The 13,006-nt window shown below is 48.1% G+C and overlaps 1 protein-coding gene across 1 annotated transcript; it reads right to left on the bottom strand.

Annotated features, from left to right (window-relative positions):
- Positions 1-247: 247 nt before the first annotated feature.
- SMIM35 (small integral membrane protein 35) lies at positions 248-6,837 on the bottom strand. Its single transcript, XM_045080319.1, has 5 exons — positions 6,648-6,837; positions 5,836-5,979; positions 4,767-4,800; positions 3,971-4,103; positions 248-3,296 (listed from the first exon to the last, which is right to left on the bottom strand). Exons 1-4 carry the CDS (start codon positions 6,835-6,837, stop codon positions 4,004-4,006), a joined length of 468 nt encoding a protein of 155 aa, XP_044936254.1. The 3' UTR covers positions 248-3,296; positions 3,971-4,003.
- Between the last annotated feature and the right edge of the window lie 6,169 nt (positions 6,838-13,006).

Below are 13,006 nucleotides of genomic sequence, written 5' to 3'. Positions count from 1 at the left end.
TCTTTTGTTCAGTGAACACCTACTATATGCCAGGTCCTATGCTAGACACTGAGAATACAGAGATCTAAAAAATGGTAGAGGGGTGCCTGGGGGGGCTCAGCTGGTTAAGCATCTGCCTGCAGCTCAGGACATGATCTCAGGGTCCTGGGATCAAATCCCGTGTTGGGCTTCCTGATCAGAGGGGAGTCTGCTTTTCCCTCTCCCTCTGCCCCTCACCCTGACTTTGTTTCTCTCTCACTCTCTTTCTCTCCCTCTCTCAAATAAGTAAAGTCTTTAAAAAAAAAAAAAAAGCACAGAAACAGATAAGGTCCTTTTTCTCCTTCAGGTAAAGAGAGGAGCCTTGGACAGGTAATCTGATCCCTCGATATCCAGATGCTAAAATATATGCCCATGGTGGTGAATGACTAGCCCATGGCCCCAGAGCACAGCATGGCAAGTCCAGACCAGACTGTATTTTCCAGGGTTCCATCCTCATCCCACTAAGCCTGTGGTCAGGGTGCATCTGTGAGGCCTCACTCTCTCCTCAGGCCTCAATGCTGTCGGTGGCTGTGCAGCCTTAGGCAAAGCATGCTACCTCTCTGAGCCTCTGTCTCACCAGATGCAATACGCAGCCGGCGACGGTGCCCACGTCACAAGTTTGCCACAAGGTTCAAGCCGCAGTAACGCACACGAAAGCAATTTGCTCTCTGTGGACTGTGTGTTGTGCAAGCAGCTCCTGCTCCTTCTCAGGTCACCAGGGCATCTTTCTCCAGAACCAGGCGGCCTTCCATCACCACAGTGAGGATTCTGCTCCACTCAGCAGGCCTTTACTGAGTACCTCCTACGGGCCCTCCTTTTAACGGTTACTGAAGACTATGGGCCATAACCCTGCCCACAGAGGGCTCCCCCTGGCAGGGGGGGACAGCACAAATGGGAGAATCATGGCCACTTGCCATCAGGATCAAATGAGTGGTAACGAGTCTGGAGTCCTGGGGAAAGCCACAGGGAAGAGGACACTTGAGCCAACCATGAAGATGAGCTGTGGCTCGGGAGGGGTCAGCAGGGAGGGAGGTGGCATTCTGGGAAGCCCTGGCAAAGACACTAAAGAGGAACAGGGTAGCACAGGGACTGGGAGTGGGCAGCCCGGAGAAGTGCTGGCTCTCCAGACGGCCTCCTGGCTCTTGGGGCCAGGGCAAAGAAGAACAGCTAAGAGGGGAGGGTGGGTTTAGGGAAGGTGTTGGCATGGCCATGGGTTCTACTACCAAGCCCAACCAGACCCGCAGCCAGATCTCCAGCCACCTGTTCCCTAATCATCTCTGAAGCTCTCAATGAAAACATGTTGTATCCTTGGGAAAGGCCTGGGGTGAAGGGCAATGGTATGTTCACCAGCAGGACTGAGTGCGGAAGTCAGGAAAACAAGAAGGAGGTGCAGGGGACAGGGAACACGTCAGAGGACCCTGAAAGAGGAAGTAGCCCAGTCTCGGTTCCGCTCCCAAGGATGGGAAATACCCTCCATTCTCCCAGCCCTCAGCAGCTGTCCCTGTGTCCCTACCTGAAGCCACCAAACCTGGGGCGGGACCATCTGGGCCCTGGGCCCCATCCTTTCAAGTTTCCCCAAGGTCTCAGAGTCCTGAGCATACTCAGGGAGCCGAGTAGCCCCCTATGGGCTGCAGCCCCAGGATCCACACTGAAAGGGGCATCATGGAGAGTTTCGCTGAGCCTGGACATCCCATGGGTTAAGGAATGGGGCCCAGCCCTCAGCACTGAAATCCAAAGAAGGATGTCAAAGTCACCCCATCCCCCCTCCTCACTGCTTTCCCAATAAAGCCTTCAAGAGAGAGTGGGATCCGAAGCTACGGGGGGCTCTGCCCCACACTCACCAACTCAGGGATAGAAATACTGGGGCCCAGATGAAAATCTCCAAATTTAGAGATTTGGTTTATTAAGTCAGAGCCTGGCTAAGTCAGATGCTGGGAGAATGGCCCCCCAGATCCTGGCAGGAAGTGAGGGGGTAGGGGCTTTCCTTTCCTTTCCTTTCCTTTCCTTTCCTTTCCTTTCCTTTCTCCCTTCCTCCCTTCCTCCCTCCCTTCCCCCTACCCTTTCCTTTCTTCACAACTGGCTAGAACCCAAAGCAAGAAAGAAACCAGGCTCTGGGGAAGTGAGGATAGGAAGATAAATACTAAGACTTCTGTCCTCCCCACCCATCACTGTCCTCGGCTCCTGCATCTTCTCAGCCTTGGTGCTGGGACATGGGCAGGTAGTTCTAACTACAGGTTTCAGCAGGGGCTGGGCCCCTGTCAGGCCCAGCTCCATCCACAGCTGCCCTGAGAGCGCAGTCTCTCTGGATGGAATAACAGTGCATTAAGGGCCTACTAAGACAACATCTGGGTGTGGATACCACAGCAAGGCAGACCAGAGGAAAAAAACGATGACTCACAAGGCAAAAAGTGCTGCTGTCCACCAACCTACATGTGGTTCGTGATTTCCCTTGTGCATTACCTAGTTGTTTTTTTTTAAGCCTGGCGTGGGTCCCTCCCTGACTCCCACTATTTCTAGTCTGCCCTCCCCATCACAGGGCAAGCCTGGCACAGGAAATGCAGAACACAGGGAGACTGAGCTCTCTGCCCCCGACCCCTGCCCACCCATCACGGAAGCCTACAAAATAAGATTGTATTTCTAGACTGTTTTAAGCACTGACCTCCAAATGGTTTGGGAGGCACTGAGGCTGGTCAGCGGCAGGGAAAACAAAGCCAAGTGGTAGACAGAAGTGTGGGGAGGTTGAAAGCACCAGAACAAAGCAACAGAATGGGACAGGGCAGGGCAAAGGCCAAGATCAGTCTTCAGCTCTTAGAGGAAGTTGGCTTCTGGTAGGAAGGTTAAAAACAGCATCTGGAATCACCTCCACTCCCACATGACTTTGCCTATTAAAGATATGACTGGTTTTCCGACCTCTGGAGTCCGCCCTTCGAGGGGAAGTGCCTGGGGATGTCCCGTGGAGAGCTCCCCTGTGGGGCTGCAGGCCTTGCCTACACTGGGCTGAGCTGGGAGGCCTTTGTTCTCCAGGACACCTGGAACCCCTCCCCAGGCTCAGGGTCTCCTGGGAACCAGTCTCTACTCCTGGGCAAATGACTATCTTTTTGTTTGTAGGAGAAAGCCAGTGCTACCCTACCAGACTCTGTCCAGAGAACCTCCTGGGGGTCCTCCTACTGCAGGCCTATGGTGCACCTGGAGTGACTCCTCATCATCCACAAGACTCCAGAGGTTGAAGGCAGCCCGGGGAGCCCATGAGAGGCAGGTGCCTCCCCAGGAGCCTCCTCCTGCAGACAAAGAAAAAGGAGAACAACTAAGATATGAGGCCTGGAAAGGATTCCTCTAAACCACTGCATCTGGTGAGGCTTCTCTCAGGCCAGAAGAGAAGCTCAGAGAGAAACTGGGGATCCATGAGGGATTCTGGAGGGAGAAAGTGGCTGGGAAAAAGCAGCTGCTATGCAGAGAGGGGATGTGCTTGAAGGCGGGAGGGGTGGAGTAAGGGGAAGGAAGGTGTGACCCAGGGGTCAGCTGGCCATGAAGCAAGGATGGCTCCTGGGCCTTCCATTCAAAAATGACACTCTGGAGTGATGATTCTTGGAGAGAGTGGCCATCTAGAACCTTTGATTCACAGCAAAGGGTTGAGATAGAAGCTTGACTCTAGAAGCTGCTACCTGATTAGAAATCTTTCCCCAGGAAAGAAAGGCAGGACGTGGACTGGGTGCCCAGCTGGAAAGGAGCAGTCTGCTGCCAGCAGGTGGTGAGGACAGCATGACCCTGGGCCTTGGCGCCTGAGATCATCTCCCGTGGACCCACTCCTGAGAAGTGGGGGCGGGGGGGGCAGGGAGGAGATGAAGCGAATCATCTCTTGGGTTCCAAACAGTTCCTGGTGTTAGGCTTGGGCGCCTGTGCCATCCGAAGACCTTACCAGGGGATCATATTTACTCGGGAACTCACCACTCACCTCTCCCGGGCTCCAGAGCCTGACACTCCCCCATCAGACTAGCCTGTCGGAGAACTTCATGTAGCCACCATCCGAACTGCTGACATGGCCACTGATGGTGAAAGGTGGACCCACCTCCAGCTCCTTCAGGTTCCTGAGAAAGATGATCCAATCAAGTCTTGGGGGGCTGAGAACCTGGACTCTCCTTGGGAGCCCAACTCCCTAGGCCAGAGCATGGGAAGAACTTCCTGGCCATGGCTCCTCAACCAACTCATCTTCCAGAACAGGAGTTGGCCCACGTCTCAGGGCCAGATGAAGAGCAGGCCCACCTGGGGGCAGCGAGCAGATAAGGGGGCTGCAGGAGCATTTTCTGAACCCCACTCCCTAAATCCCTGATGGTCTCCACTTGCTCCTCTCTTCTGACACTACATTGTGCCTGAGATGATATTATTTGTAGTCAAGTCTGTGTCCACCACAGACACTGAAATGCTTAAGGACAGAGACTATGTACATCATACCCCCTAGAAAATAATACCACGATGCCTGCAACAATAGATTCTTCTTGAGAAAACTATGAGTAGCTGACAAAGGTATGGCTGGTCCCTGTCTGGGGGCAAATGTTAAGAGGATCGCCATCAGCAGGGTTTCCCATAATCCTGGCCATGCTCAAGTTTTTATTCATGGTACTTTCTAAATAGACCCCAGCTCCTTCCTTTACTCTTGTTTGCTTAGAAGCATGGGGAGGAGACAAGGAAGAGAAACAGGGCATTTGGGCTCCATACCTAACCTCACCCAGATCTGCTCTGAATCTACTCACCTGATCTGGTACAAGTTGAAGACAAAATTAGGCCCTAGAAAGACAATCAGAAAAGAGAGGGTTAGTACCTCCAGGGAGACCAGTCCATCACGTTTCTGGGAATATCTGGTGCTCCCTCGCCCGATCTGGGAGGAGCAAGGTGGCTGGGTTGGACCTCAGGATGCTGTGGGAGGGTCCCAAGCTCCTTCATTGGCTTCTGCCTGCCACACGCCCATCTTCCCAGAAAGAACCACCAGCTTTTCGGGGCAGATCCTGTGGCTAGGAATCCCCCCTCCCCCGCCTTTAAGGGATTCTTAAAGGATGATTTGCCCTAATTGCCCTGGGAAAGAGGCAGTCCTAGTGTAGAGCCCAAAAGAAGCAGACCTGGGCTTGAATCCAGACTGTACCACTCTTGAACCCTGTGACTTCAGACTTCTTGCTCCATCTATAAAAAACTAAGAATTCTAACCTTACTTGGAATGTTAAGGAAAATCCTATTAGAAAAAGTACACTGGCACATAGTAGGTGCTCAGCAAACATTCATGGAAGCCATGGAAGTCAGCTGCAGGTCAAGAAATGCCTTCTGCCTCAGGGGATCCCAGCACGCCCTGCCAGCTCTCCCAGGTCCCATGGGAAATGCCGATATGGCTCAGAGCTGGGAGGGCAGCAGCAAATTCAGGGAGACTCCCAGGGAAGTGGAAGCTGAAGCAAGCTTCGGAAAGGGCCCCAAGACCCACAGGCAGGGCGAGGGATGCACAAGGAGCCAGAGTGGGGGTCCCCTGTCCAGCCTGGCCTCGAGGCCCATGCAGGCCTTGGGGATGGACTCTGGTGGGCTCTGAAGGAAGAGAGAGACAGCCTCTGGCTGGGCAGGCAGAGACCTCACTCCCTCAGTCAAGGCCCAGTACCCCACCCTCAACCATTCGAGCGCTCTGCCACCCCCACTCAAGTCTTCAACCACTGCAGCCACCACAGGAAATATTTTTGCATGATACCATGCTGAAGGGTGTGCAGCCCCACCCAGCCGTGCCCACTGCTACAGGAGAGGAGGGGCAGGCCAGGGCTGGGCTGGCGGGGTCCGGCACTCACTCACCCTCCCAGCAGTACCCACGCTGGTACCACTTGGCCAGGCTGTAGCCCAGGATGGACACAAGCAGCAACGAGAGTCCCACGCCGAGGATCAGGCCCAGGGTGCTAATGGAGTCCTCACCTGCAGAAACATGGCCCCCTCTGTCGGCTGCCCAAGTCTCCTTCCTCCCTCCCCACTGCCATCAACATGACGGCTCCCACTAAGATAGCAGCATCAGATACCCAAGTTTTTAGTGTTAGCTTGTTTATCCAAAGTCCCAGTCCTTGACCACAGAGGTAAACTGGAGCTGGGAGGGCCTCCTGAAGCCACAGGCCTTCTGCTTATTGGAAAATGTGCTGCAGTTTGGAGGAAGAGCCTAGAAGGTCTCTCCTCAGCCTTGCTCAGTGGTCAAGGGCAGCCTGGAGGCCCCAAGAAGGGAGACCAGAAGATCCTTAGTATCCTCCCCACAAGCCCGGGGACTAAATGGCAGGGTGTTTACTTGTAAATTCTGTTGCCGCTTATACATATCATTTCTTCCCTTTTTGTGGTATGAGCTCTTAGCTAAATTTATATTTTATTTGTAAAGCCAAACCAAGGTAGAAAGGGAAGGAGGAGGGATGGTGGGGGATCGAGGAAGGGGGAGAGGGAAGGAAAGAAGGGAGGTGAGGGAAGGAGGGAGGCCGGGAGAGGCAAGAGGAGGGGAGGACGAGAGGAGAGGGGAGGGGAGGGAGATTGGACCTCTCCAAGGAGATGAGATGGGCCTGAAGCTGAACCAGCAGCAGAGAGGGAAGCCAGCAGAAAGAGGCTGATAGTGGGGGCACCGTGGAGAAACCCACCTGGCAGGCCAGTGAAGGAAGAAGAAAGCCAGCACCACTCCTGCTGGATGAGCACCAGGAGGGTGCAAGAATCAACTGATCCCCAGCTCTGTGGCCCAGGGTCCTGGGGCTCTGGGGTGCTGCCAGGGGGCCAGGAGGCATAGTGGTTAGCCTTCAGCACAGCAGATTTGCTTCCAAAGCCCAGGCCCATCATTTGCAAAATGTGGGACCTGAGCAACTCCCTTTCCCTCACTAGACTTCAATTTGCTTTTATGGAAAATAAGCATGGTAATAAATACACGCAGACTTGCTATGCTGATTAATGGCAGTGCATTGCAGAAACTAAGTGTAGTACATACACTAAGTGTATACAATGTGAACTACAACAGTGTTGCTGTTGTCATTAGTATCACACGGTGTGACTGTCCTTTTAAAATATTTCACAATCTCCCCTGCCCAAGCCTTTCCCTCCCCCATGCCCCTTGGCCCTTCTTCCCATGAAAGCATCCCAGCAAAGCATGTGAGTGCCAAATGCACAAAGAAAGGGTCTGTCTTCCTACTTTTTGATTTCAAAAGCCCAGACCCTTAGCAAAATAGAAAGTATTCACAACTTAGACAAGAGATGAGCCAAAGCAAGACGGCCTTCCTCGTCTTACTAGGAAAAAGATCTCCAACCTGGGGGAGGAGAGGGAAAACAAGAGATTAAGAGAGAAGTAGGAAAAAAGCATTGAAAACATTGAAAAAATTCCAGTGGGTCCCAGAGAGGAAGACTTCATTCTCTGATCCAATGTTGAGCCCTGAGGAGGCAAAAGAACTTCCAGGCAGAGCTGTGGGACCAGAGAGCTGGACTGAGCCCCAGAAAGATAAGAGCACAGGAAGGATGGCTGCAGGGAGCACTGTGGCAGATGGAGCCTCAGACTGCCTTGGAGAGCTGCTGTGCCCTCTCATGGCATGCAAGCAACCAAATGATATCTAGCCCCAGGAGAAGCAGGGAAGTCACAGAGAGACCCTCTCAACCACAGAGAGTCACACAGCTGGGATCTCGGGACATCTCTGCAGCCCCCTTCCTGGCTGAGGCTCAAAGCCCTCTCCAGATGATGGCCATTGTCATGGGTATCCACATAAGCACATGACATCAGGGACTATGCACCCTTCCCGACTCCTTACATCCCCGAGAGATGGGGGGTGCAGGGATCCCCAAAGTCACTAATGGCATCTTCTCTGTGCCAGGCACTTTTTCTAGACCCTTACCTTATAGCAATAAACAAAATTAAAAACTCCCTGTTCTCGTAGAAATTACATACCAGTGGAGGGAGACAGACAACAAAGAAATAAACTGTATAGCATCCTGGAAGGGGATTCATGGTAGTGAGAAAGAAAGAAAGCAGAGGAAGAGATGAAAAGCTCTGTGGGGACAGGAGTACAGTTTTAAATAAAGCAGTCAGGGACGGGCTCGAGAAGAAGGTGACAGTTGAGGAGAAGGCCCCACAGGAGCTGAAGATATGCCATGCAGGCGGCTACAGCAGAAACACGCTGGGCAGAGGTTCCAGGAGCATTGAGGAGCCCTGTGTGAAGTGGCGGGGGGGGGGGGGGGGATGAGGGACAGCAGCAAGCGACGGGTAACAGGAACCAGCTATGATAGTGTATAGTGAGTAGAAGGCAGTACGGCAGTTTGGGTTTTCCTCTAACCAAGAAGGGGTCGCGAGAGATTCGGAGCAGAGGAATGACATGATGCCATGTATTAAGAGGACAGTCCACTGGCTATTATGTTAAGAACAGGCAATGGGGAGGGGGATGATGATGATGAAGGGAAACCAGTCAGAGGACCACGGTGAAGCTCCAAGCAAGAGACGCTCACTGAGGAAAGCATCGCAAGAAACAGAGAGGTTGAAGTCCAAGAGACCATCTGTGTGGGTCACAGAAAGTGTGACAAGAACCCAAGAGCTCAAGTCTTCCCCAGTGATGACGGGGGGTGACTCGCGAGTGATGGACAGATGACTCAACAAGGCACGGGAGAAGTATCTGCAGTGCTGGTGGAAGCTGAGGTTTTGAAGGGTTTCATCAAAGAAAGTATCAGAAGGAAAGCACCAGCAGGGAAATCACAGGTCTTCTGGAGATCCAGCTGATGAGGGAAGGAGGTACACCAGCTGTGCTGGCTACCATTTTGTCCTCACCCACAAAATGGTGCCTTCTGGCTGAGGTGGATTTCAGACACACGAATTACTCTATTTCACACCTCTTTATCTTCCTAGGCCACTCTTTAACTAATATCCTTTTTTTTAAAGATTTTACTTAGTCCCTTGAGAGAATGTGAGAAAACAAGTGGGGGAGGGGCAGAGGGAGAAGCAGACTCCCTGCTGAGCAGAGAGCTTGATGGGGGTTCCATCCCAGGACCCTGAGATAATGACCTGAGCCGAAGACAGATGCTTAACTGACTGAGCTACCCAGGCACCCCAAGGTTTTATTTATTTGAGAAAAAGAGAGAGAGAGACTGAGAGCAGGGGGAGGGACAGAGGAAGAGGGAGAGCATCTCAAGCAGACTCCGTGCTGAGGAGCCCAACATGGGGCTCCATCCCACAACCCCAAGATCATGACCTCAGCGGAAACTAAGAGTCAGATGCTTAACCACCCAACCGAGCCAACGAGGTGCCCCATCTTTACCTAATATTCTTTACTTAATCTTTACTTAATTCTCCCTTTTGTATACCTTTGCATTTCTTATACATCACACACACAAGAAGTACACAGATTAACATGATAAATATCCATGTGCCTACCATTAAGCTTCAAAGAATTCAAAAATTCCAATATTACTGCTTATTAACTTCAGAATAGCCTTCTCCTACCTCTCCAAGTAACTGCCCTCTCAAATTTGATGTTTTTTATACCATATATTTTTAAAATTTATATATATAATATATATTTTATATATATTTAATATATAAATATATAAATAATATATATAATATATATTTTATATATATTTAATATATAAATAATATATATATTTAATATATATTTATATATTTTTATACCATATATATATATAATATACCTATATATATATAGGTATTTTTTTATACTATTTCCTTTCTCCTTATTATATGTGTGTGTGTGTATATATATATAATTGTTTTCCTTATTTTTAAACTTTATAAAAAGGATGGTGGGATTACTTCCATTCCAGGCCATGGCAGAATAACAGACCAGATTTACTCTCCCCACCCCCTAGTTAAACACTAGAAAACCAGACAAAATAGGTTTTCTATTTTGTCTGCAAAGGTACAAAGGTGCAGACCTAAAAAGGTCTGCAAGGTGATGATTCCTGAGGCAGAAATGAAACACAGGGCATTCTGTGACTGCCCAGCTTACTGCCTGGGGTGGGTTTCCAACCCCCAAGTACAGGGAGGTGGGACCCAAAGAGAAGCCAGCACTCCAGGTTGAGGAGAAAGAGTCTGGCACCCAGGAGACCAACACAGCTCAAATTTATGAGACGAGAACACCAGAGGGGAAGGGTGCATAGACTGATTTCCAAAATTCTGCAAAACAGTCCCCTGATGTCCCTGGTTGTGGTATGTCCTTTAAATTTGCTTATGGCATCTTTTTTGAGCAGAATTTAGATGTGTACTTAGTTAAATCCATCCATCCATTTAAAAACTCTTATTTAATAAATCCATCTTGGGGCACCTGGCTAGCTCAGTCGGTTAAGTGTCCAACTCTTCGGCTCAGGTTATGATCTCAGGGTCGTGAGATCCGGTCCTACATCGGGCTCTGTGCTGGGCATGGAGCCTGCTTGGCTTTCTCCCTCTCCTTGTGGCCCGGCCCTACCCCCCAATTGCTCACTCTCTAAAATAAAATAAAATAAAAATAAAATCTCTAAAAAAAAATAATAATTCATCCCTACTTCAAGATATACACCTTAGTTTTCTTCTAAAAGTTTTAAAGTTCTGTTTTTCACAGTTAGAACACTCATCTACCTAGAATTCATTTTTTGTATGTGTTCTAAGGTAAGGATCTAATTTTTATATGGAAAGTTATTTTTCCATACTTTGCCCTGTGATTTTCATTGTTGTCACTTTTGTGTAACAAGTTTTCCTTATATGTTTGTTTCTTTTCCTGGGCTCTCTATTGTCTTCTATTGGGCTGAACATTTATCACTTTAACACTCCTACATGATCTTAATTACTATAGTTTCATAATAAAAATTGAATCTTGATCACTGGCAAAATAAATACTGCTCCTAATTCCCCCTCAAAAACATGTAAATTATTATGGATACTTTGCCCTTCCCTGTGAATTTTAGAATCAGCTTTTCAAGATTACTTCAAACCTCTATTAGAGCCTTGATTGGGATTGCCATGGGTTTATAGGTTCTTTTGGGTAAAAATGATGCGGAGTCTTCAAATTTATAAATATGGCATATATTTTCATTTATCTGTGTCATCTTTTATTATTTTTGTAAGATTTTATTTATTGGTCAGGAAAGAGAGAGTGAGCAAGTACAAACAGGGGAAGTTGCAGGCAGAGGGAGAAGCAGGCTCCCTGCTGAGCAGAGAGCCCAATGTAGATCTTGATCCCAGGACCCTGGGATCATGACCTGAGCTGAAGGCAGGCACTTAACCAACTGAGCCACTCAGGCATCCCTGTATCATCTTTAATAAGCTATCATATGTTTTTGCGATTTCCCCTTTAAGGGTTTTCCATACCTTCTTGCTAGATTTATTCTTAGGATCCAAATCACAGCTCCAAAAATGAAAACCACAACATCCAAGAAAAAAATATATTGGGATGGGATTAACAGCAGATTAAATGTTACAGAACAATCAAAGCTGTGCACCTGAAGACAGAGCAACACCAACTTACTCAAAATGAAATACAGAGAGGAAAACAAAACAAAACAAAATGAATGGAAAGAACACCAGTGAAGTGTGGGAAAACTCCAAGCAAATTAGTACATGTGTAACTGGAGTCCTTGAAAGAGAAAAGGACAAGAAATATTTGAAGAAATATTTGGCCAAACATTTTTTAAACTTAAAGAATCCATCAATTATCTACTCAAATAATACCTTTCCTTCCCAGTGAGGAATTCTGGCACCCATGGTTGATAGCAAACCTATTTTCCTTTTCATTACATCAAAAAACCCTGGGCCAGCTATAGGAAGATGACAATTACATTTCCTTTCTACCAAACCTCTGTAAGAATCACTATTTTCAACGACAGTGTATGTATAAGGTGGAAAGTATGCCAGACAAGGGCATGGTGTCTTGTAAGACCCTGGACAGGAGGTGAGTCTCTGTGTTGGTTATAAAGGCAAAACCAAAGATTTAGAACCAGACAAAGCAGATCAATATGTTGGGGTATATTTTCTCGGTAGAAATAAAGAAGCTTGACCCTTCTTCTCTCCTGTGAGATGCTTGTGCTGAGGTGGAGTGATCTTCAAGCACAGCCAGAGACTTCCTCAGAAATCATTTAGGATACCTCTACTATAGGAATGATTCAAGATGAACAGGGAAAACCCTATGATCTTACACAGGGAAGTAGTATTTCTTTGAACTCTGATACATTGTGCTGAAATGCAGGTTTCATGTAAGTCTCAGTAACTCTGACATTATGATAAACTAATAAAATGAATAAAAACTGTTCCTTCTCCACTAACTCTGAGCTTCAGGAAGGGTCAATAAAACAATGTTATTCCCAAAGATGGTGCTATAGGTGAGAATTCTCTCTGGTTTTTCCAAATAGGCTGTCAGATATGCAAGTCCCAGAAAAAAAAAAAATCTACCATCACTTTTTTGTTTTTCCTTTTTTGGGCTGCAATATTATTGCCATTCTATATTTTAAGGAAACTATAAATAAGAGCTCATAGAAGCTAAGTAATTGCCCAGTCTGAGGGGCCCTATGCACCCAATTATTTCTGGCTCCAAAGTCCATAACCCTTTCATTATACTTTATTGCTTAAAATGACTTTCTCTGCAAGGCTATTAGACAGAAATTTTTAAAATTTTAGATGACATTTCCAAAACTATGATAACACTTTTCTGAATAGTTTATATGAAGCTTCTTTATGTCAGTAGTTAGGGAACAGTATTAACTCATCACTGAAGCTATCCCTAATTCAATACATTCACTACCACCAACTTAGAAAAGGGCTCACCCTTTCATTACCTACAGCAGGGAGGCGTATAACCACAGGACCCAGAAACAGCTTCAGATCACTAGGATGTTTGTTTAAAATGATGCTATTTAAAATCAGAGTCCTGAGGCACCTGGGTAGCTCAGTCTGTTTAACATCTGACTCTTGATTTTGGCTCAGGTCATGATCTCAGAGTCTTGAGATTCAGCCCTGCATAGGGCTCCATGCTCAGTGTGGAGTCTGCTC

This window comes from Mustela putorius, unplaced genomic scaffold, assembly GCF_011764305.1.
Source record: "Mustela putorius furo isolate JIRA1106 unplaced genomic scaffold, ASM1176430v1.1 tig00000460_pilon_pilon_pilon, whole genome shotgun sequence".
Taxonomy (NCBI): Eukaryota; Metazoa; Chordata; class Mammalia; order Carnivora; family Mustelidae; genus Mustela; species Mustela putorius.
The sequence above is the reverse complement of the archived record's forward strand: the minus strand, read 5'-3'. Positions and strand labels throughout refer to the sequence as shown.

Coding starts and splice junctions, on each gene's coding strand:
- SMIM35 (XM_045080319.1), bottom strand. CDS start 6,837: ATGGGCCTGGGCTTTGGAAGCAAATCTGCTGTGCTGAAGGCTAACCAC. Junction 5,980..6,647: donor TTCCTTCACTGGCCTGCCAG/GTGGGTTTCTCC, acceptor AGACTTGGGCAG/CCGACAGAGGGGGCCATGTT. Junction 4,104..4,766: donor TTCAACTTGTACCAGATCAG/GTGAGTAGATTC, acceptor CATCTTTCTCAG/GAACCTGAAGGAGCTGGAGG.